The 20,575-nt window shown below is 47.1% G+C and overlaps 1 protein-coding gene across 1 annotated transcript; it reads left to right on the top strand.

The window, feature by feature from the left end:
- Positions 1-16,306: 16,306 nt before the first annotated feature.
- Positions 16,307-18,975, top strand: Prnd (prion like protein doppel). The gene is made up of 2 exons (XM_051183126.1): positions 16,307-16,395; positions 18,425-18,975. The coding sequence occupies exon 2, from the start codon at positions 18,436-18,438 to the stop codon at positions 18,973-18,975; it is 540 nt and encodes a 179-aa protein (XP_051039083.1). The 5' UTR covers positions 16,307-16,395; positions 18,425-18,435.
- Positions 18,976-20,575: the final 1,600 nt, after the last annotated feature.

Here is a 20,575-nt window from a genome sequence, read left to right as displayed (position 1 = left end):
TGGAGCGACTCCACAGTGCAGGAGAGAAGCCCAGAGACAAAGACCTTAGCAAGTGGCTTTAACTTGAGGTCAGGGAGGAGTCCACAGAAGGTGGGGTGGGTTGGGCTTGTGGGTGTGGTTCAGTGCTGAAAGATGATCAACAGCATCAGGCGGCAACTTATCATATGGTGCACTTGTTGCCTTGGACAGGGTACCTTCTTGTTTGTAGAAGATGCTGAGGCATCAGGGAAACCCGATGCTGATACCTGTCTCCTGCAGTAATCAGAGTGTTGTACCTAAGATGAAAGGGTAACACCTTGAGACATCATTCACAAAACTAAAAAAAAACAAACAAACAAACTCTCTAGCACGGCTTAACTGAAAATGCACCTCAGAGTCAATCCTTAATAAAAGTTCTTACGACCATTTTCACCCTGCCTTTTGGGCAGTTTCCTACTTAGACATAAACTCCATTATCCTCAGCTGGCCCACTAAAGGATAAGACCAGTCCAGAGAGTGGCTGGGGTCCTCACCACCTGGTCCTGCCTTTCACAAGCTCTGCATGAAGAATTTTTACCTAAAAAGCAACTAATGCCGGGACAACAACTCAGTGTTTGCTGTGCAAATATGAGGGACTGAGTTCAATGCCCAGAACCCACATTAAAAAGCCAGGCGTGATGGCATTCACATGTAATGCAGTGCTGGGGAGGTAGCCAGCCTCGCCTACTCCGGGAGTCCCAGGTCCATGAGAGAACATGTCACAAAAATAAAGTGAATGGCTCATAAAGAATGACACTCAAGCTTGACCTTCAGCCTCCACATGCAATCAAACATGAACACACCCTCATAGAACGACACTAGAGATAGAGTTCAAAAAATAAAAAGAACTTAATGCCTTAAATCTACCTCTGTGTGTCAGACCCCTACAGATGGTTCTAGAGAACTGCCAGATGCTGCCTTTATCTTCCCTCCACCCCCTTCTCTTTTAAGGACTTCAAAGTGTCCTCTGCCTCTGGAGGGAAATAGATGTGTACTACTGTCTACTCCAGTAGGATCCTTAATCCAGAGCCCCAGCTTTTCTAGACCTCTGGCCTGACCTGGCCAGCTGACCCAAACATTCTGATTCATTTCCACTTAAGCCAGGTGACCTCTCTGGCCCCACAGAACTCTACCTGACAATGGAATTTGGCTACACTAGCCTGTTCCCATCCTTTGCCTTCACCTATGAGTCCTACCCACATTCGCCAGGGAAACTATAGGCTGGCCCACGTGTTTTGTTGGATGCCTCTTGACATGGAACTTGGCTCCTTGAACTTGAATGTACATAGGAATCTGCCAGTCCCAACTCCTGGATCTTAGAAAAAGTTCCTAGATGATGCTGTGCTGGACCCATGGGCCACTCTAGCACAAGGCCTTGTGAGTTCCCACACTGATAATTGAATCTGCAACCTTTGGAAAACTTGTTACACGGTGATGGGTCCCACCCATTGGGGTTGCTGATTCCTGAGAATGGGGTGGAGCCTGGAAATTTACATTTCTAACAAATTCTCAGGTGATAAGATGTTGCTGATGCAGACATTATGCCGAGAAATCTACTGCCCTCTGGAAGATCAAGAAATGGAAGGCCACCCAGCTCTGACATATAGCACCAGAGACCAGGTGTCTGCCTGGAAATACTCTTAGGAGAGAACTGGGCATGACAAATGGAGTGTGAAAAGGGATGGGTAAGTCCCTCTGTGTGGACTCCATGAAGCTCAGCCCCAGTCCTGAGGTCTGCCGTTAGTGAGATGTTCAGCTAAATCAGGGTGGGAGCTATCACACCCATAAAAGCTCCTCACGCATGAGTCTCAGTCACTTCCAGGCTAGTTGAATGCAGGCCCCGAGACTGCAGGCCATGGCAGGCTGTGTAATTCCAGAGTCTGAGGGGTCTGCAAGCTCCTGGATGATTTTCTACTGCTGATCTGAAGACCAGAAGTGAAAAACAAGGATGTGGACGTTGGAGTCATTTATACTTCTCTAGCGGCAGACAGACATTTGGTGGAATCATTGAGGCGGGACTATGAACTCCAGACCCTTACTCATTAAGGTAGAGAGAAGAGGGGTGGGCACAGGCTGAGGGCCTCCCTTTAAATTCCTTCTCTCAGCCCTGCTAATACCATACATAGGCAACCCTGTCCTAAAGCATCCATGGTAAAGAAAGTGAAGGATTTTTACAATCATGTGATGGATTTCTACATTACTCTGACAAATGCCCCAAATCATGAAAAGAATTTTAAGTTTTCCTTTGGATGAAATAATTGTCTTATGTTCACAGAAGGCACCTCTCATACATAGAAATTAGTAGATTGTCACATTGGTAACTTCTGGCCAGTTCAATCACCCTTGAGAGTCTCTCCTCCAGGGACTTTCTTGGTGACCCCCTAGAAGCGGCCAGTGCTACAGAAATTTCTTAGCATCCATGTTAATTATACTTTCCACCACTGCCATCAATACCTGATGACAGTTTAACGGAGGAAAACTTGGCTTTGACCACAGTTTCTGATGTTTCAGTTCATGGTCACTTGGTACCACTGTTGTGGGTTGTGGGTGTCCGATGGCAAAGATTATGGTGGGAAGGATGTAGTGGGGCTGGCTGCTCACCTCATGGTTAGAAAGCAGAGAGAGACAGGGGCAGGAAGGGGCCAGGAATAAATTAGCCCTCCAAAGGCATCCCAGAAGCCTGCCTTCTCCAAAGAAGCCCTACCTCCTAATAGCCCTTTCAGTGTGAACTTATTAAAGGGTTAACCCATTAATAAGGTTGGTGTTGACACAACTCAGTCATCTCTCAATGGTTACATCTACTGGATAGGGACCAAGCTTCCAACACATGAGTCTTTCATAGAATATAAACCATGACAACATGTCTCAGATTGTTAGGAGCCCACTGATCAGACAACCAGAGTATACTTGATCCCACTGGAGAATATGATAGCACTTGATTCTGAACTCTGACCCTCAGACCAACTTGATTTTAACATTGCAGTGGAGCACAATTTAAGTTTTAAAATACATATACAATATACTCGTGCAATAGAATGTTTCACAGCAACTAAAAACTGTGCTTCCAAAAACACTTGTTACTTCAAGGAAGTCCACAAACTAAAAGAAAAAGTGAAGAAAGAGCTGGATAGCAGCTTTGGCTCCAAAGAGAGGTCGAAAGCATGCGTGTGTGAGAGGATTGTGACAGTGTGAAGCAGAATGGTGATGAACCTGGACCACAACCCTCTGTTGAAGGTTGGATTTTCTTTGTCACTGGAGTCCATAAAGGAGCCACTGAAGAAGATATCCGTGACAAATTCACCAGATATGGGGAAATAAAAACCATCCACCTTAACTCAGACAGGTGTACAGGATACTTGGATGCACTCTAGCTGAGTATGAAACATACAAAGAGGCTCAGGTTGCCAAGGAGGAACTAATGCTCAAGATTTGATGCAACCGCCAGCCCCCGTCAGTGTTGACTGGTGCTCATTCTGGGTCCACCAAAGGTAAGAGGAGAGGAGGACAAAGATGAACAGGAGTCCAGACTTGAGATGTTGTTGCTACATCCTCGTTGCCCAGGTGGTCTGGGCAACAAGTCCATCTGGTTATGCTACTTTGAGTTAATAGGGCTAGGGTAGAACTTGTGTTTATGTTTACTTTCTTACCCTGTCTTCTCAGTATTGCTTTTTAGTTAATAAATAAATAAATACATACATACATACATAAATATCCCATTTGTTTCCTACAAAAAAGGAACTATATATATATAATATGTGGAATATAGTTTTTATACTTATAAAACTCTTTAAATTTGTATATTATTTTATAAAAATCATAGTACAAATCTGTAGGTATATATGTATTTTTAGGAGACAAAGAAATTAAATACACATGGAAAGTACTAAAAATGATATATCAGTGGTGGTTACTGAAGGGACTCTGGCCAGCTCAAGTGTGGTGGCCATGGTTCTGGCAGGCCTTGCCCTTCTCTCCCATTCCCTCTGCCTTGCTAAAAGCTGTTAGTATATATTGCTCAAGCTAGCCACCAAGGTCTAGTTCCTCATTTGGCCAATTCCTCCTCATGAGGCTGACTACAAAGTCCCAGCTATCAAAGTATTGAAGTCTAGCAATCAAATCCTCTTTGACTCACCTAATTAACATGCCCAATTAAAATTAAACATCTCATCCTAACAGGGTGTTTCCACCTTTACATTTATAAACTGCCATTTGCCTTTGAGCCCTGTCTGTCTCCTCTCTATCCAGAGGCAATCCTTTGTCCTCCAGGACAAATATCCCTGCCACCTTTCCCTTGTTCCCTTCCCCTTTTCCCTCATCCTCTATCTCCTCTTCTTGTCTCTTATTCCCTGCCCTCTGTCCCTCTGGAACAAATAAATCTTTGGGCTGAGAACTTGGTCTTGGGGGCCCTGATCCGATACTGATCTTTCAGTTACTGCTGGATGGTGATTTTTATTTTAATTTTTCATATTTCCAAAAAATACAATATGATTGTTTTATACATCAAAGGGTTCCGATAAAGCATTAATCTGAGAGTGTCTATTGGAGTGTTTGCCGATGAAATTAGCATTTAGATCAATAGGCTATGTGAAGGAGTGTCCTTGCCACTGTGTTTGGGCAGAATGAAATCCCCCAGGGGATCTGACTAAAACAAAAGGGTGGGAAGCAGGAGGAATTTGCCCAATTCGCTTCCTACTGGCCTACCTCAGCTGGAGTGTTCACCTCCTGAGCCCTGTGCCTGGGGTTTACACCGGTACTGCTGGTTTACACCCAGGCTTTCATCTAGAAGAGAGCAGATCATGGAATTCTTAGCCTCTGCCATTATGTGAGCCAGTTCCTCATAATGAACCTCTCAGACATATATATTACATATCATACATGTGTTTTTCTATACGTGGTAATACTTTGGGCTCTGTTTCTCAGGAGAGCTCTGCGTGGTTGTCTATTTTGCTTTTTTTTTCAGTGAACAGAGGGGAGAAGACTAGTGATTATTACTTCTAATCCCCTCAGAGTACACACCATCCTGGCCCACTGCCTTCATGGGTCCTGCCTAGTCTCTGTGCTTTGCTCTTGTCACATATGGCCTTATCAGGTCCTCAGAATAGTCTCCAATTTAAAAAGCTGACACCCAGAGACACTCTTCTGTCACTTGCCCAGAGGCACAGCATTAGTTGTCCCAAAAGTACTCTATGTCATTAGTGCTCAGGAATCTGGTACAGAGGCCACCTTCTCCCTGCAAAAGGCTTCCCTCTGTGCATGTCTGTGTCATAGTCACCTGTCCTTATAAGGACTTGCTCTGTGTTTGGATTATGGCTCATACATATGACCTCATCCTAACCACATAATCTCCCCTTTACAAACCTGGTCTCCAAATACAGTCACATTCTGAAGCACTAGGTTACAATCTCAACCTATCTGTTCTGTGAGGACACAATTCAGTTGACACCATCTCTGTAAGCATCCTAGTAATGTACCTGTCATTCTGTACAAAGTTGTAAGACATCCTCAAAACAGTGTGGGCCTTCTGGGCTCTCTCCAAGGTCTCTACTTGGATCTGGTATCCTCTGCGCCCTTGCACAGATGGATGTCACTGCTCAGCATTTGCTTTAGGATCACCAAGGTGCCCTGCACTGGTGCTTGTGCCCAGTGCAGAACAAACAGAAATATTTTCGTTCTGTATATAGCTCAACCACTGCACCATGAGGTCTGCCACCAAGTGAAAAGTTTCATGTTCAACTGATGGGAGATGTCATTCTGTAAATATGTTTCTCATACTGGCTAATGAATAAAGCACTGTTGGCCAATAGGAAAGGAAGATAGGAGGGACTAGGAGACAAGGAGGAAAGAGGAAATAGTAAGGAGAAGCAAGATGGAGAGTCTGGGGAGAGCAGAACCTCCAGCCGCCTCTCCCCGGTAAGAAAAGACCACGTGGAAATACCTGGCCAACATTATATCAAATACAGAGTCTCGGTGTGTTAATTGGGGCTGGCGCGGTGGCGGGACAAGACCAGCAGCGGGTGGAAAAACTTATTCCTTACATTCGACCAAATCTGTTTAGTTTGGCTGATGTCTGTGAAGACGCAAAAACTCTAAGCCAGATAGTGTCCCTCCCACATAGATAATGTGGCCAACAGTCCTGGCATGAAGCTAGACTAATTATGAGTTGACATTGAGAAGTGAATGTGGGCTGTAATTCACTGGGAGTGTGGAAAGCTGGCAAGGTCGTCTGCCTTCATGACGCAAAGCCCACCCTGTGGGCATGCCTGCCACCCACTTTAACAACACCATTCAGGCAAGGGATGTGTCTTTACATGCTAGAGCCATCCATTCAGCTTCACAATAAAGCTCATTATGAAGCCTTTCCAAGGCCCCAACTTCACTGCAGAAGGAAAACTACGTGGAAGATTCCTTAGCCTCCAGGCCCTCTGCTGTGTGTCACCTGCTGTGGCCCATTGTGGACTCATGGACCAGAGAACTCAGTTAAAAAAAAAAAAAAAAAAAAAAAAGACCATGAACACTGGTCTATTCTCACAATCCAATCTGAAGACCCTTTCTCTACACACCAGCTTACTAAACTGAATAATGACCCCTTTAAGGATTCATAACTGAAAACGGGGATCATGAAGAAAGTAAAAATAGGACAAGGTTCTTGAATGTGCATGGACCAAAAGTTCATTCAGAGTCAAGCTAAGATTTTCTGGGGGTGAGCTCTGGGCCATGAAAGAATGGATGCTGCGTGTTCTGGGGCTGTAGGGGTTGCTTCAGGCCCCAGACAAGTCCAACACTACCTTCTCTACTCATTCCAAGTGGCCCTTGTAGAGACTATTCCCACCCCACAGCTCTCTTCCACCTGGTGGAAACTTGGTGTTTTTCCCTCCTGGTTTCTTATTCTGCCCAGATGTTGCTTTTCTACCTCCAAGGAAATTATGCAGGTGGTGAGGGTGTGCCCTTGTCACATGCTAAGATGTTTCGAAAGCCTGGGTCATGTGAATGCCAGGTATTGCAAGAGGAGGCTTCACATGGGGCTCAGCATCTCAGAAGCCCACGTTTCATCCCTCCTCGCTCATCTTCACCTGCTGCCTCTCCTCTGCCCTTGCCGAATCTCTTAAGAATGTGTTGTCCTGTCTGACTCATGTCTGGGATGATTTGGCCTTTCCTGCACTGACTTCCTTTCATACCTGGTGTCCCTCCCCTGTGTACCCTCACACCTGCTTGTCAATTCCATGGACTGTTGGTTATTATCCAGATGCAAAAATCTGACATTTTTTTCCTGGGATGGTTAGAGGGAAATGAGGATTTAGCCAATCTTTTAAATTGAGGATGTCCATTTTGGAAGTGGGTGTCACTGTAAGGGTATACCAGATGCCTCACCAGTGCCCAGAATTCCACTCCTGAGTATTTGCACAACAGAAATGGGATCTATGTTTACCAAGACCTACAACAGAATTTTAATAGTAATAGATTCATTCACAGACAAGTATATCGTGTTCTGTTTATATAACCAAGTACCAGCAGTGAGAATCAAAAGATCATGTCCCTCAGATAATAATGCTGGTGAAACTCACACACATGGTGTCAAAAGAACCCAGCCATAAAGGAGAGACTACCATGCAATTTCATCCATATTCCATATGAAAGACAACTTGATATTAGAAGTCAAGACATTGGGTAACACCCAAGCCCTGAGTGCTAGGAATAATCTATTGCATATATAGCTAGAGGTATAGTGTTTATTAAAAATGACTGAATTTTATATTTGTGTGTGTACACTTTCTGTATGTTATACTTTAATAAGAGCACTTGAAATACTGAGTCCCTAATTCCTATTTCTTGCCAGATCTAGTCCCGAGAAGTGACCTCCTTGGCATTTCTTGTCTGGCCCTGCAGCTTGGTAATTGCTTTCTTCACCAAAACTAACTTGCATAGAGAGCTTTGATTTGAGACCAAGGGTTATCACAGATCCTGTCTCTGGCACCAACCTCTCTATTCTTTGCCAATTGTTTTTACAGCCCTTAATACTTCATTAGTGCTTCTGATAGGTCAACAATTAACATGTTAACACATGCCTGTGTAGTCAAAGCAGCCATTGTAAACTTAGAATGCTTTATACTATTTCAGGGGAAGGGTGTGTATGGAACTCTGTCCTCCCAAATGTATGTGCCCTATAGCATTTGATAAGCCTTCATTGTAGTGCCATGAGGATAGAACCCAATTGTCATTGTTAACTGTGGCCTCCCCCGGAGATGCCCAGAAGTCACAGCAGTGTCTGTGTAAGGCATAGGGTTCTTTCCATACTCTCCTCTAATATGATAACTGTAGTGGCTATAGGCAGAGCTCATGGCAGACACCTGAGGATCTCCCTGAGAGAAAAGACCACCCAGGATGATGACAGTGCTGACCAGAATCTCTCAACATCACAAGTAGCTATTACGGAGTCCTGGTCCTGCTCAGCTCACCCTGCCTCCTACCTTAAACCTCACTTGCCCCTGCTTCTCTTTCCTATATAATCCGGCCATTCTGGCCACAAGTTCTCTTGGCCTCTTTGTCCTCGTTCTCTTGTTCTTCTCTCTTTCTTGGTACACTTGCTTGGCTCCCTCTCTGCTTTCTTCCTCTCTGGCTCCCTCTCCCCACCCGCCATGGCCTGGTCTATTCTGCTGGCCATGTTCAGTCTTCCAGATGCCTCTGGCTGTGCTCTCCCTTGTGTCTACAATAAAAAATCTTCTCTTCATCCACACCTAGGAGCAGTCATATCCTCATTTCATTCAGCATAAACTGCAGATCAAGTAGTCAGCCCATGACTCAAGAGGTCTGAGTCCAGAGAAGCTCAAGTTCAAGTCTCGCTTACTCGTGCTTTCAAATTATCAGAGACAGTGAGAAACATAGAACAAGGAACTCTAAACTGATGGAGGAGCATGGCCTTGTCTGTCCCTCCTCCAGTCTTTCAACCATCAGCTGGGAATCTCCACCCTTTCCTGGTCCACTCATTTCCAGACAGTCCCGAGGTCATCTGAAAACACAATAGCCACTCTGGTCCTCCTTTCCAAGTCTCTACTGTTTTCTCTATAACCAAAGTCTACCTCACAAGCACCTGCTCCTTCCTGGTGAGGTGTAGCAGCCTTGTACTTCTTGTGGTGTATCACAATGCTTCCAAGACAAAGTACCAGGGTCTTTATGCTTATAAACAGCACAGGTTTATCTCTCATACGATGTAGGTGGGAGTGTATTAGTCACTTTATTGTCACTAAGACCAAATACCTGACACAGATAAGGGGAAAGGATTTATTTTGCTCATAGTTTGAGAGGATGCCATCCATGATTTATTTACTGGCCCCTGTTGTGTGACTTTTCCTGGGGAGATGTGAACAAATAGCTCATTCACCACCCAAAAGACCACACTGACAGATTAAAGAAAGTATTCCATTCAGGTCTAGCTTAGTGAGCCAGTGAATTTACTGAGGTTGCTAGAGGAGTGTGTAATAGGGTTGCCTACAGGAGTGTGGGGGACTAAGGCAGCTGCATGACCCATATTGTGGACTGGGCCTGAAAATCCAATTGGAAAACAGTTGGTTATGCCCTAACAGCTGTGCCACAGTTGTACGAGGGAGCATATCTTTCCTGGCATGTATGTGGTAATTGCATACCTAAAGGCTGTATAGCCACCCAGGACAGTTGGTGACAGTTTTCCCCCAGCAGCCCACATGGGAGTTTTTGGCACTAACAAAGCCAGTCAGCTTGGAGGGAACTTCCAGTTCATACCCATCTTGATTTTCCCATGTCCCGAATGCAAAGTGTGCAATGTCTGCAGCAATAGGTGCTTACCATCTAGTTCTGGCAGGTAACCAACAGCAGTGGAAATGGCTTTTATGATTTATAAGAGCTTGAGGGTCTCCCTGGCCAACAACTCGTAGGAATGTCCTTTTCCTACTCACACAGTGTCCTCATTTAAACTCTTTAACTTCTTCTCTTCCTGTTCTTCCAGATGCTTTTAAAACTCTGTAGAATTTCCAGTCATGGTGGCATGCCTTTAGTCCCAGCACTCAGGAGGCAGGCCAACTTGGTCTACATAGTGAGTTCCAACCCAGCCAAAGCTATATGGTATGACCTTATCTCAAAATAAAAATTAAAAAAAGAAAAGAAATCTGTAAGGCATAAACCGTTTTTTATTATACAGTGAAATCTTCTTGTGGGGGATGGGCAAGATCTCTAAAGGCCGCCATCCATCCATCCTTAGCTATGGAGATGCTGAGAAAGAAATGCTAGCAAGGTCCAGTACGACATGTTCTCATCGTGTCTGTCGGTTGCTTTGTCTAAAAGACAGCCTTGGATATGGCAGCATGAATGGAAACCAGTACTTTTCGAGCTCTCCATATCAGCCGCCTTCCATGAGCCACCTGACTCCTCGTTCTGTGACCCTGCTGCTGTTGGTGGTCTCTGCAGAGCTCAGTTCAGCTCAGTCCGAGGGTTTTCACTCTAGCCACCATGCCTGCCTCTGGAGTGGAGCCCTTGGTTCTAACATGCTGCAGGCCAGCACTAAAGTCTTTTCTTTTGGCCACACAAGGCTGTCAAGAACTGGGCAACTGGATAGCTGAACCGGGCAGACAGGGAGAGACTGCATAGTCAGGGGAGAGAACCACTCACCCCCTGCCCAAGCCTTTTCGTCTGCATTGTTTTATTGCCTATGCATTCTGTGAACTGCTTCTCGGGCTTTAGAGCCTTCCACATGCTTTCAGCTCAGCATCTGACTGTTAATTTCCTCTAAAAACTCCAGCTTCGCATGATTCTCAGCACATTTGCCTCTGAGTGACCCTGACAGACCCCCTTTCTGTTTTGCCCTTCTCTCGTCCCCTCTTGAGTTCAGTTAATGAATCTATTTGCGAGCTGTTCTAAATCATTCGGATTCACTGAGCTTCTCCTCCCTTATAATGATCACACTCCACCATGGGTCTCAGCAAAGCCACTTGAAGGCGCATACCATTCCCCAGGTCCCTGCTGAATCGGTGTCTCTCTTAACTCCCTTGCGAATCCAGCCCTAACCAGCGTGGTGAACCACCACACTCTCATACTCGGTTCCCCAATAATGCTTGTCTTTCTTGCATTGTCTGTCAGTCCCTTACATTTGTGGGGACCTCATTAGGCAATACGTAAGTGTCCCCAGTTGCTCACAGGAGCCAGTCCATTGGATCATGGTGCCCCTTGTATTGTTCCATGCTATGCAGCCTTTCTCTCGTGGAGGGCTGAACAGTCGTGTTAGCCCCTTCTCCTGTTTCCAGGGCACTCAGTGGTCCCATTCATCCCCACATCCCCTGGCCTCACAGACCAAGGTGTGATGCTTTCAGGGCGTGTTTAAAAGTTCCTCCATCCCAAGCAGTTCAGATGTTGAGTATTCCCTGATTACATAGTATTTGGTACCGGGTCATTATTAAAGTTCCACCTACATGCTGGAGTGAATATCCCCCTTCCTTTGTGCCAAAGGTCAATCCCAAAAGGTATCTTTAATCATCTTCAGCTCATTCTTTTCCTCCTTGTTATCCAGCTTTTCTCACAGGCTCCAAGCTTTTGGATCTCAGGAAGAGCTCCTCAGCACATATCTAATTTGCATTCTCTTGCCATTGCATCTTGCTAGCTATAAGAAACAGCAAGCCAGCGTCTCCATCTCCTCCCTTCTTCTACTTTCCCTGACAAATTGGAGGCGAATGTGTAGGCACAGCCATACATATTTCCCCATTGTAAACCCCCCCCCTTACACAGACGTGTTCTTTTCTGGAAAAACAGCTGAGACTTATTTACATGACTCATTTACCCACAACACAAGCCATGCAACTGGTGCCACTGCCTGCTTTCAATCCCAAATATGATACTTCAGGGATTGCAATGCACCTTCTATTCACCAGAGGTTCAAGGGGCACCCCCACATTCACGTGGTAGCTCATCAAGGAAACACAGCACTCCTTATCATAGAGAAGACGGCTACCCTAAGATTCCCCAGGGACACCCATTCTCTGACAGCCTTAGCCTTGCTTGCATGTCCTCTCACTCATCTCAAAGAGCATGCGACCATCATCACCTCAAGGAGGCACATAGGCACATCACCTCATACCGCACGGGACAAAGAGCCAGGGGGAACTGCCCGCTACACAGTTGCTCATCTCACACAGATTGGCCGCGTATGTCAGTATACAAAGCAGGATCATGCAACCACTCCTTCCCACGCAGGGGCCATGCAGCCCCCTCTCCCCAATGCAGGGACAGCCATATAGCCACCCCTCTCCAGTGCAGAACCATATAGCCACTCTTCCCCAGTGCAAAGGCCACGCAGCTGCTCCTTACCAGTGCAGGGCTGCCTGGCTTGAGCCCTGCTTCAACTGCCTGGCATGGTCAGACTAGAGAAACTTAGCATAGGCAGGACCAAAAGTGGATCCCAGCAGCACCGGAAAGAAGGCCCAGGAGACTGTGTCAGAAGATAGCTCATTTATTTGGAGGAGGCAAGGGACATTTATACCCTAAGAAGAACCGCTGGTTGAATTCATGTGGTGTTATTGGCTGGGGCAAGAACATGGAGGGCACTTCATTTGCATACCCGGGAGTAACAAGAGACAGGAGAAGGAATTTATAGGGTCATATAGGAAGCCCAGCCCTTGTAAGGCCAGCCCCTATAAGGACTTCTTATCTGACCAGGCAGTCCCTGTAGCCTTGGAGACGTATGAGCTTACCAATTGCTATGTGTATCTGGGCACATCTGCACTTGGGGAAGTCTATCTGCCGGGGTCTGCCAAACTCCTGCCACACTCCGGGTGAGAAAATCTGAGTTTGGGGCATGCTTCGACCCCTTCTTGGCTTCACCAAGTCACTCGCCCTCTACTCACCTGCGGTTCTCTCAGTCCCTGTTCATGTGCCAATTGTGCTGTGTGACTTTTCCCCAGATGGCACAAACCAATGTCTACCGTAACACAGAGGTCCCGGATGACAGAGTCAAGAAACACCTCCACTCAAGTCTAGCTCAGTGCACCAGAGAGTTTATTGCGACTTCCAGGAATGTGAGTAGGGAGCACACATGACTGACTGAAAGGAAGCTGCTGCTGCATCACCACGAAGCTTCGGTGACGATCAGTTGCATCCCTGGAGTCCCTGCACAAGTAAAGCTGGTGGCTCCTCTGGTAACTTGTCCCCCGCCAATCATATATTCTCGTGGGTGGGAGGGGAGAGGCTTGTGAATCCTTTAGGTTTCAGCTTTCTGAAACTTGGAAGCTTTGTTTTGTTCCCGAGCCTTTTTGTTTGTTTGTTTTGTTTTGTTTTTCAAGACTGTTTCTCTGTATAACTCTGACAATTCTGGAACTCACTTTGCAGACCAGGCTGGCCTCGAACTCACAGAGATCTGACTGCTTCTGCCTACCAAGGGCTGAGGTTAAAGGCATGCACCACCACATCCAGCTTAGCTCCCAAGTCTTAACCAGCTTTCCTCTCCTCCTGGGAGGGGAAGCTTCAGTCTGAGGAACTTGCTATACCATAGCTCCATTCTCTGATGCTGAGTCCTCGCCTCACCTTAGACAGGAACAGAGAAGAGGGCCAAGCAGGAAGTAGTGGCCAATGCAAGATGAAGCTGTCCAGGATTTCTCTTCCAACCAAGCCTGCCTTGTACCATTCCACCTTCTGACAGTCCACCGAAGGTTGAATCCTGTCAGTAGGTCAGAGCCCTGGGAATCTGACCAGTATTGCAAACACTCTCAGAGACACCCCAGAGGTGACTTCTCCAATCCCATCAATTTGACGATCAAAATTAATCACAACAAGGAAGTTCTAGGTGAAGGTAAGATCTGCTCCCTGTTTCATAGACACTGTCTTTTGCTTGTTTCCCATGGCACAGCAATGAGGGGCTTCTCAGCCTCTCTACAAGGGCACGAAGTCCACTCCTGGGAGTCATCCTTCACGGTCTCTTAACGGTCTCTTCATGGCCCTACCTCATCTCGAGGCTAGGAGCTCTGTGTGTGTGTGTGTGTGTGTGTGTGTGTGTGTGTGTGTGTATCTGTGTGTCTATCTGTGTGTGTCTGTGTGTGTGTCTGTGTGTGTGTCTGTGTGTGTGTGTCTGTGTGTGTGTGTGTCTGTGTGTGTGTGTCTGTGTGTGTGTGTCTGTGTGTGTGTCTGTGTGTCTGTGTGTCCCTCACTCTCTGCTTTTCTTCCTGGTTGCTAACCCTTCCTGGCTCCCCTAATCCATTCTATTCTCTTCCTTGGCATGAATGCTGAGAATGATCTTCTGCCTTTGGAAGTAGAGTTTATTTCACATTGGAGGTTGCATCATGATGGGCACTGTATTTACTTTTAAGTGTACTTAACTCATCCAAGAGCTAATCAAATTGAAGAATTTATCAAATAAAGACCCATTCGTGCATACAACAGTTCCCCCTTTTCCCCTGTTACTTCTTCTCGACACACTTACATTTAGGATATTTGTACATTCACAAGATATGTGTCCTAGACCCCAGGGTCCCGGAACACCCACACGCCGGGTGGCCCGTTACACCCTGGTAGCCTTCCCGTCACTGTGAGGGTGGGGAGACACTGCCCTTGGCCCTGGTCTCTGCCCCTGTAAAGGACCCTCCCTCTGGCTCAGTTCATTCCCATCCTTTCGGGCTAGAAGGCCCTCTGTAGGCAGGGCTGGCTATGCCGGCTCCGCAGCTGGCTCACATGTGTCTCCTTGGCTGCTTCAGAGCTCCTCCTTCTTTTCCAGCATGTTCTGTCCTCCACACTTCTTGGTGCCTTTGAGAACAGCCCTTTGTTCACTATCAAGAGGGCTCTGCAGTCTCTTCAGTTTGGATGTTGCCTCCCACCATACTCGGCCAAAGCCCTACTCAGAAAAGGAATAGAGAGCCGAGGGAGGTGGGCAGATTCGGAGACAGTACACAGGATCAATATGGAGGGGTGAAGACACAGGCTGCATTGCCACCAGGCTAGTGGCATTGGGCCCATCTGGCTTGTAGAACAGAGTTGATAGACTGGAAGATTCTGGGTCCTTCTGCAGCAAACTATATATATATATATACTCAGTGATAATTGTCTTTGGGTAGTAAAATATTAGAAGTGTTTTGTTGTTGTTTGTTTTTGTTTCTCTGCATTTTGCAAATAATCTTCACTAGAATTACAAGGGGGAGTGTTGTGTCATGTGTGTTCACATGCACAGAAAGTTTGTAAGTCTACAAAGAAATGAAAACATTTCTTAAAAGAGGAAATGAAAAAAATTTAAAAGGCAAGGGGTAGGAGCTCAGCTGGAAATCTCAATTCAACTACAGTAGTTGGGGGTGGGCAGCAGCATGAGTTAGCCTCCAGGCTGAAAATCTTTGTACATTCTTCTGGTGCCATCTGCTGACTACTATAGGAAATGCAGCTTAATTTAGTTGGCTGCGGAGCTGAGAATTGGAGATGCCACCAACAGCAGTGGGGTCACATGAAAACCGCATTGCAGACAATCTTACCCATCCTCACCTACAGAACTCACTTTTAATTTTGCTTTTCCGTAGTGATCATAACAGGAACACGCCGCTAAGTCCCAATGTTCAAGGCCTTGAGACAGTCACCCGTACCTGAGAGCCTCCTACCATTGGGTGGAGGCATGTTCTAGCCCCTCCTCCTCACTACCTGAGCATCTGAGGTAGTGAAGGCCCTTGAGGGAATACACTTTCAGTGCACGGTTAGTTTCTGCTCCATCTAGCTCTACCTCCTCAGTTTTCACAGGTCTGTGACCTATTGGCCTTGGGGCTAACCTTGATCCTCAAATGTCCCTAAGGACCCCAAACAGCCCAAAGTTCTGGGAAGTCCTCGAGTTTGTCTCTATACTCACTCCATCCTGCTTTCCCACCTAACTAGAAGCCTAGTAACTCTTCCACTTTCATGGGCTCCAGCTACAAGGCGTTAGGGGCAGGCAAATGCCAGTCCTTAATTTCCTCTTCCCTTAGAGGCTGCCTGAAAGGCCCCTTGCCGCTGGAAGCTTGTCTGAAGGGGCAGGACAACAGATGTGTCCAGGGAGGCTTTCTTAAGCCCCCTTGCCTGCTGGCAGTGGAAGTCACCCAAGCTGTAGTTCTGAATACTGTTCTCAGGTCGTTTTTTAACTTCAAGATCTTCATGCGGTTTCATCAGTGAAGAGTAAGGAGCTTCCAGGATGGAGGAGTGACCCGGGAGCCCTTGATTGGTCCTGCCACGCAGGGAAGGGAAGGCTGCCTTGTTTGGAGGGCGGTAGAGCTCCCCCCACTCAACCCCCCCCCCCCCCCCCGCTGCCGCCATCCCCTACCCCGCCCAACAACAGCGCCTATATAGCTGAGTGGTGGCCTGGGGAAAGTGTTCCGGAGAAGTGCAGGCTCCAGGTTCCAGAGGTCACAGGAACAGAGAATCGAGGTAAGTGGCAGGGGTTTCCCAGCCTAAGCAGTGGCTTGTGACTTCCCTTCCTGCCGCTGGGTGCCAGGCAGGGAAGCTTTGGGAGCAGCTACCCCTGCGTTCCTATGCTCTGATGCTACTGGGAAATGCTACTTCAGGGCTAACTGGCGGGAATTTCGTTTCTGCTTTTAAACCCTTATCTGTGAACACTAAGTCCTTTCTCAAGAAATCTGTGCTTTCATTTAAAAAAAAATATTTACTCACTCAGACATCTTCCATGATATTGCTCTTATTTAAGACCCATGGTCTGATAACATGCGGTATGCCCCTTTTGGGGAGACCAATGTGCATTTACTTCATACTTAGACCTCTTTGGGGAAAAGTTGGTTTGCGTTCACTGTGATCCGTCGATATGGGAGGTGCCGGGGGCTGGGTACTTTACCCACCCAAGGGCTGAGCCAGGCAGTGTCCACAAGGGGGGGGCAGTGAGGACCCTCTGCATCCTCCAGAAGCTGCAGGGTGTGCTCTCAGGCTAGGATAGGCTTGGGTCTTGTTTTGGTTTTTGTTTGTAAAATAAGCATCAGTGTCACCCCAGAGTCAAACACTGTAACAGGAGCACGGGGCCTGTCTGGGGAAGTCTGCTATGGCACTCCAGGGACCCATAGTAAGTCTTCATCTAGTGACAGCCCTGCCCCACTGTGCTGTAGGAATCTCCCTATGGCCCTGGTCAACGCAAAGGGCTTGGTGCTAGGGCACTCTGGTGTTGGTTTAGGATGGATTTCCACAGTGGCTAGCTTCAGGAGCAAAATGTCACAGCTGGTACAACTGGTGATGATGAGGATGTGGGAAAGTCCCTGAGATCAGCAGCTCTTTGGACCGTGGGATAATCTTGGCAGTCTCCCAAGTCTTGCTAACATCCCTTTCCTCCAATGCAGCCGTTATCCAACTTCCTAATGCCTCAACCCTGCAATACAGTTCCTCGTGTTGCGGTGACCCCCAACCATAAAGCAATTTTGTTGTGACTTCATAACTGTAATGTTGCTACTGTTATGAAATATAATGTAAATAAATGATATGCAGTATATAAGATATGTGAGCCCAGAGGGTTGAGAACCACTGTTCTAATGTCTCTTGAAACCTTTCAACAGCCCTGATTTCTGTTGGCTTAGGAGCCATCATGCCCCCAGAGACACAAACCATTAGTAGCACCGGCCCCTGACTTCCCCAAGGGCTGTGGGACAGTTAATGGTATGTGCTCTCGGAATCACCATTGAATTCAAGTTGTCCACCTACTACAGTGCAGCTCAGGGAAAATTACTTTATATGTCTGAATCCCAGAACAAATTCTTATAAAAAATTGAATAAAAGTACTTTATCCTTGTGAGAATTAGATCATATCACAGAAGGGTTTGAAGTAGTAGCTAACATTTAATAAGTGTATGAATAAAAGCTATTAGGATGAGCAGAGGGCACACATTGGCCCCAGGGTGAGATTGGAAAAGCTACCAACAGCACAGTTTGATGGTGATGCAGAAGACGGGGACCTCTGGCTGCATGCCCATCTTCCCTTCCCCCTCCATCATGACCACCTCCTCTCACTGACCTCTTAAGAATCAGCAGCAAGTTTCTTACAGTGGACAGTGGACTGTGTCTGGGACAGTGCCAACTCGGGGCAATAGAAAATAAGGAAGAGCAAAAATACAGCCTAGATCAGGCCCTTTGGTTCCAACTCTTACCTCTCAGGGGGTATTCGCTTGAAAGACCTGGGCAACACAAGGGAAAGCTGCCTTCATTGTGCATCAGTTTTCCTATGCATGGTCAACAGCTTTCTAATGGCACCTTGCGGTCTCATTTTCCCAAATAGCAGAGCACAGACCAAGGGGAGTAATCTCTATGCAAAACAAAGAAAGCCGGTAATGACCTTAGCCCTAGGACCGTGCATGGGAGAGACATCATTGTGAGCTGAAGCTTCCTTTGAAATCTGTCACCTCTTGGAGGGTGAGAGGCCAAGGCCTGTGGGAAGGGTGACAACCCAGTCTTTCCGTTACAGATTCTCACACCATGAGGAACCGTCTGGGTACATGGGGACTGGCCATCCTCTGCATGCTGCTTGCAAGTCACCTCTCCACGGTCAAGGCAAGGGGCATAAAGCACAGGTTCAAGTGGAACCGGAAGGTCCTGCCCAGCAGCGGCGGCCAGATCACCGAAGCCCGTGTGGCTGAGAACCGTCCAGGAACTTTCATCAAGCAAGGCCGAAAGCTGGACATCGACTTCGGAACAGAGGGCAACAGGTACTATGCCACCAACTACTGGCAGTTCCCGGATGGGATCTACTATGAAGGCTGCTCTGATGCCAATGTGACCAAGGAGATGCTGGTGGCCAGCTGCATCAATGCTACCCAGGCGGCCAACCAGGCTGAGTTCTCCCGGGAGAAGCAGGATAGCAAGCTCCACCAGCGAGTCCTCTGGCGGCTGATCAAAGAGATCTGCTCCACCAAGCGCTGTGAATTCTGGCTGGAAAGGGGAGCTGCACTGCGAGTCACTGTGGACCAGCCAGCAATGGTCTGCCTGCTGGGTTTCATTTGGTTCGTTGTAAAATAAACAAGGCTGGCAGCCACAGAGGTGAGCCGGCAGAGGTGGACAGAGGTACCCCAGTCCTCCCTCTCTAGTCCCCAGTGTCCTGAAGTTACCAATGGGTAGCAACTCATGGCACTTCAAAAGTCTCTCCCAAGTACTCCCCTCCCCAGCGTGTGTTTAATAAGGCGTTTCAGTGCCCCCATGCCCCACCCGGATAGGACCTGACTTGTTCCCACTTTTGCAGCTACAATAGGTGATAGACCAACCAAAGAATGCAGAAACTGCTGTGCACTGCACCTGATTCCCTGCTCATGGGGGTAGCCAGGAAACTGAGGTTTACATTGCTGTAGTCGCCATCCAGTACAGACAGGAAGCAGCCGAGCTGGGGTTCCCCTGGTCTGTCTTCCCTCAGGTTTTCTGCTCAGGATAGCCCAGAGCTGCTCAGGAGCACTTCAGGACTCACAGGTACAAGCCCAGGCCTGTGTGTGGAGTGGAAGCCACACCCTGAAAGACGCAGGAATCCCTGAGCAATAACTGTGCGTCTTGACACCCTTCGGTGAGACTAAAATATTACAAAGACGCTAAACTAAAGCAGACATTACACTAGAAATTGTAGGGAATATTTGCCGCTTACTTCCCAGAGAGCAACTTCAGGACAGGATGTGTTTGTGGTGTCTAGAGTCTCTTCCACAAGGGCTGGTGTTTGCTGCTCTGGCCCCTGCAATGATCTGCAAGAAACCCCTTGTAAATGACGTGTTTGCATCTTGGTTTTTTATTTCTTTGTTTGTCTAGGTGGGAGTCTCTATATATAGCCCAGGTTGGCCTCAGACTCACAATCTTCTAGCCTCTACTTTCTGAATACTGGGACTGCAAGCATGCCACTAAGCCCAGGTGTTCCCTGGTCCTGTGTGTGTGTTCTTAGTTATCCCAAGAGCATCTTTAAATATGTCCCCTTTGCTTTGTACAGAGCTCTCTCCAATCATTATCAGTTTTTGAACCCACTCTGGTAAGGGCTAATCTCTGTGAATCAGTTAATACTCCAAAAGTATAATTACTGGCCAAAAAGCCTGAGAATGGCATCTTTTGAGAGACCAATAAAGAATCTGTCATCACCAGAATTGATATGTTCTACCACTTTGTGAACTTAAATATATATTAAAATATGACTAATATTTAACTTTTTTCAAATCTAACTTTTAAAGATTCTTCTACAGGCTCTCCTCCCCTTTCAGGCCCCCCCTCCCCGGGAGTTGCTAAGCAGTATCTGGGTGTATTATCTTTTAAAAGGAGCAGCTTCTGTGGGGGTGAGGGTGCAGGGGGACACGCATGTATTGTCAAAGGATTCATCTGCAGCGTTTCAGAGCATGAGTGCTGATTAACAGTGCCTCATGTGCCTCGTTCCCACGGCTATCAGTTCTTCTCAAGGACACCTCTGGGAGTCTTCACATGGTAAAGGGACATCAGGCAGGCAGCCCAAGGACACGGAGCCTTCCCCTGGACCTTTCACCGCTGGTCAGACAGTGCAGAGAAACCAGCCCGCTGGAATACGCTGCTGCCAGTATGACCACACCTCCTTGGCTCCCGCTGTCTGCTCATCCTAAACCATAGAGCAAGGAGAAGCCCA

The sequence above is a fragment of the Phodopus roborovskii genome, unplaced genomic scaffold, assembly GCF_943737965.1.
Source record: "Phodopus roborovskii unplaced genomic scaffold, PHOROB, whole genome shotgun sequence".
Lineage (NCBI taxonomy): Eukaryota > Metazoa > Chordata > Mammalia > Rodentia > Cricetidae > Phodopus > Phodopus roborovskii.
Note: the sequence above shows the minus strand (reverse complement) of the source record. Positions and strands in the feature narration are given on the sequence as shown.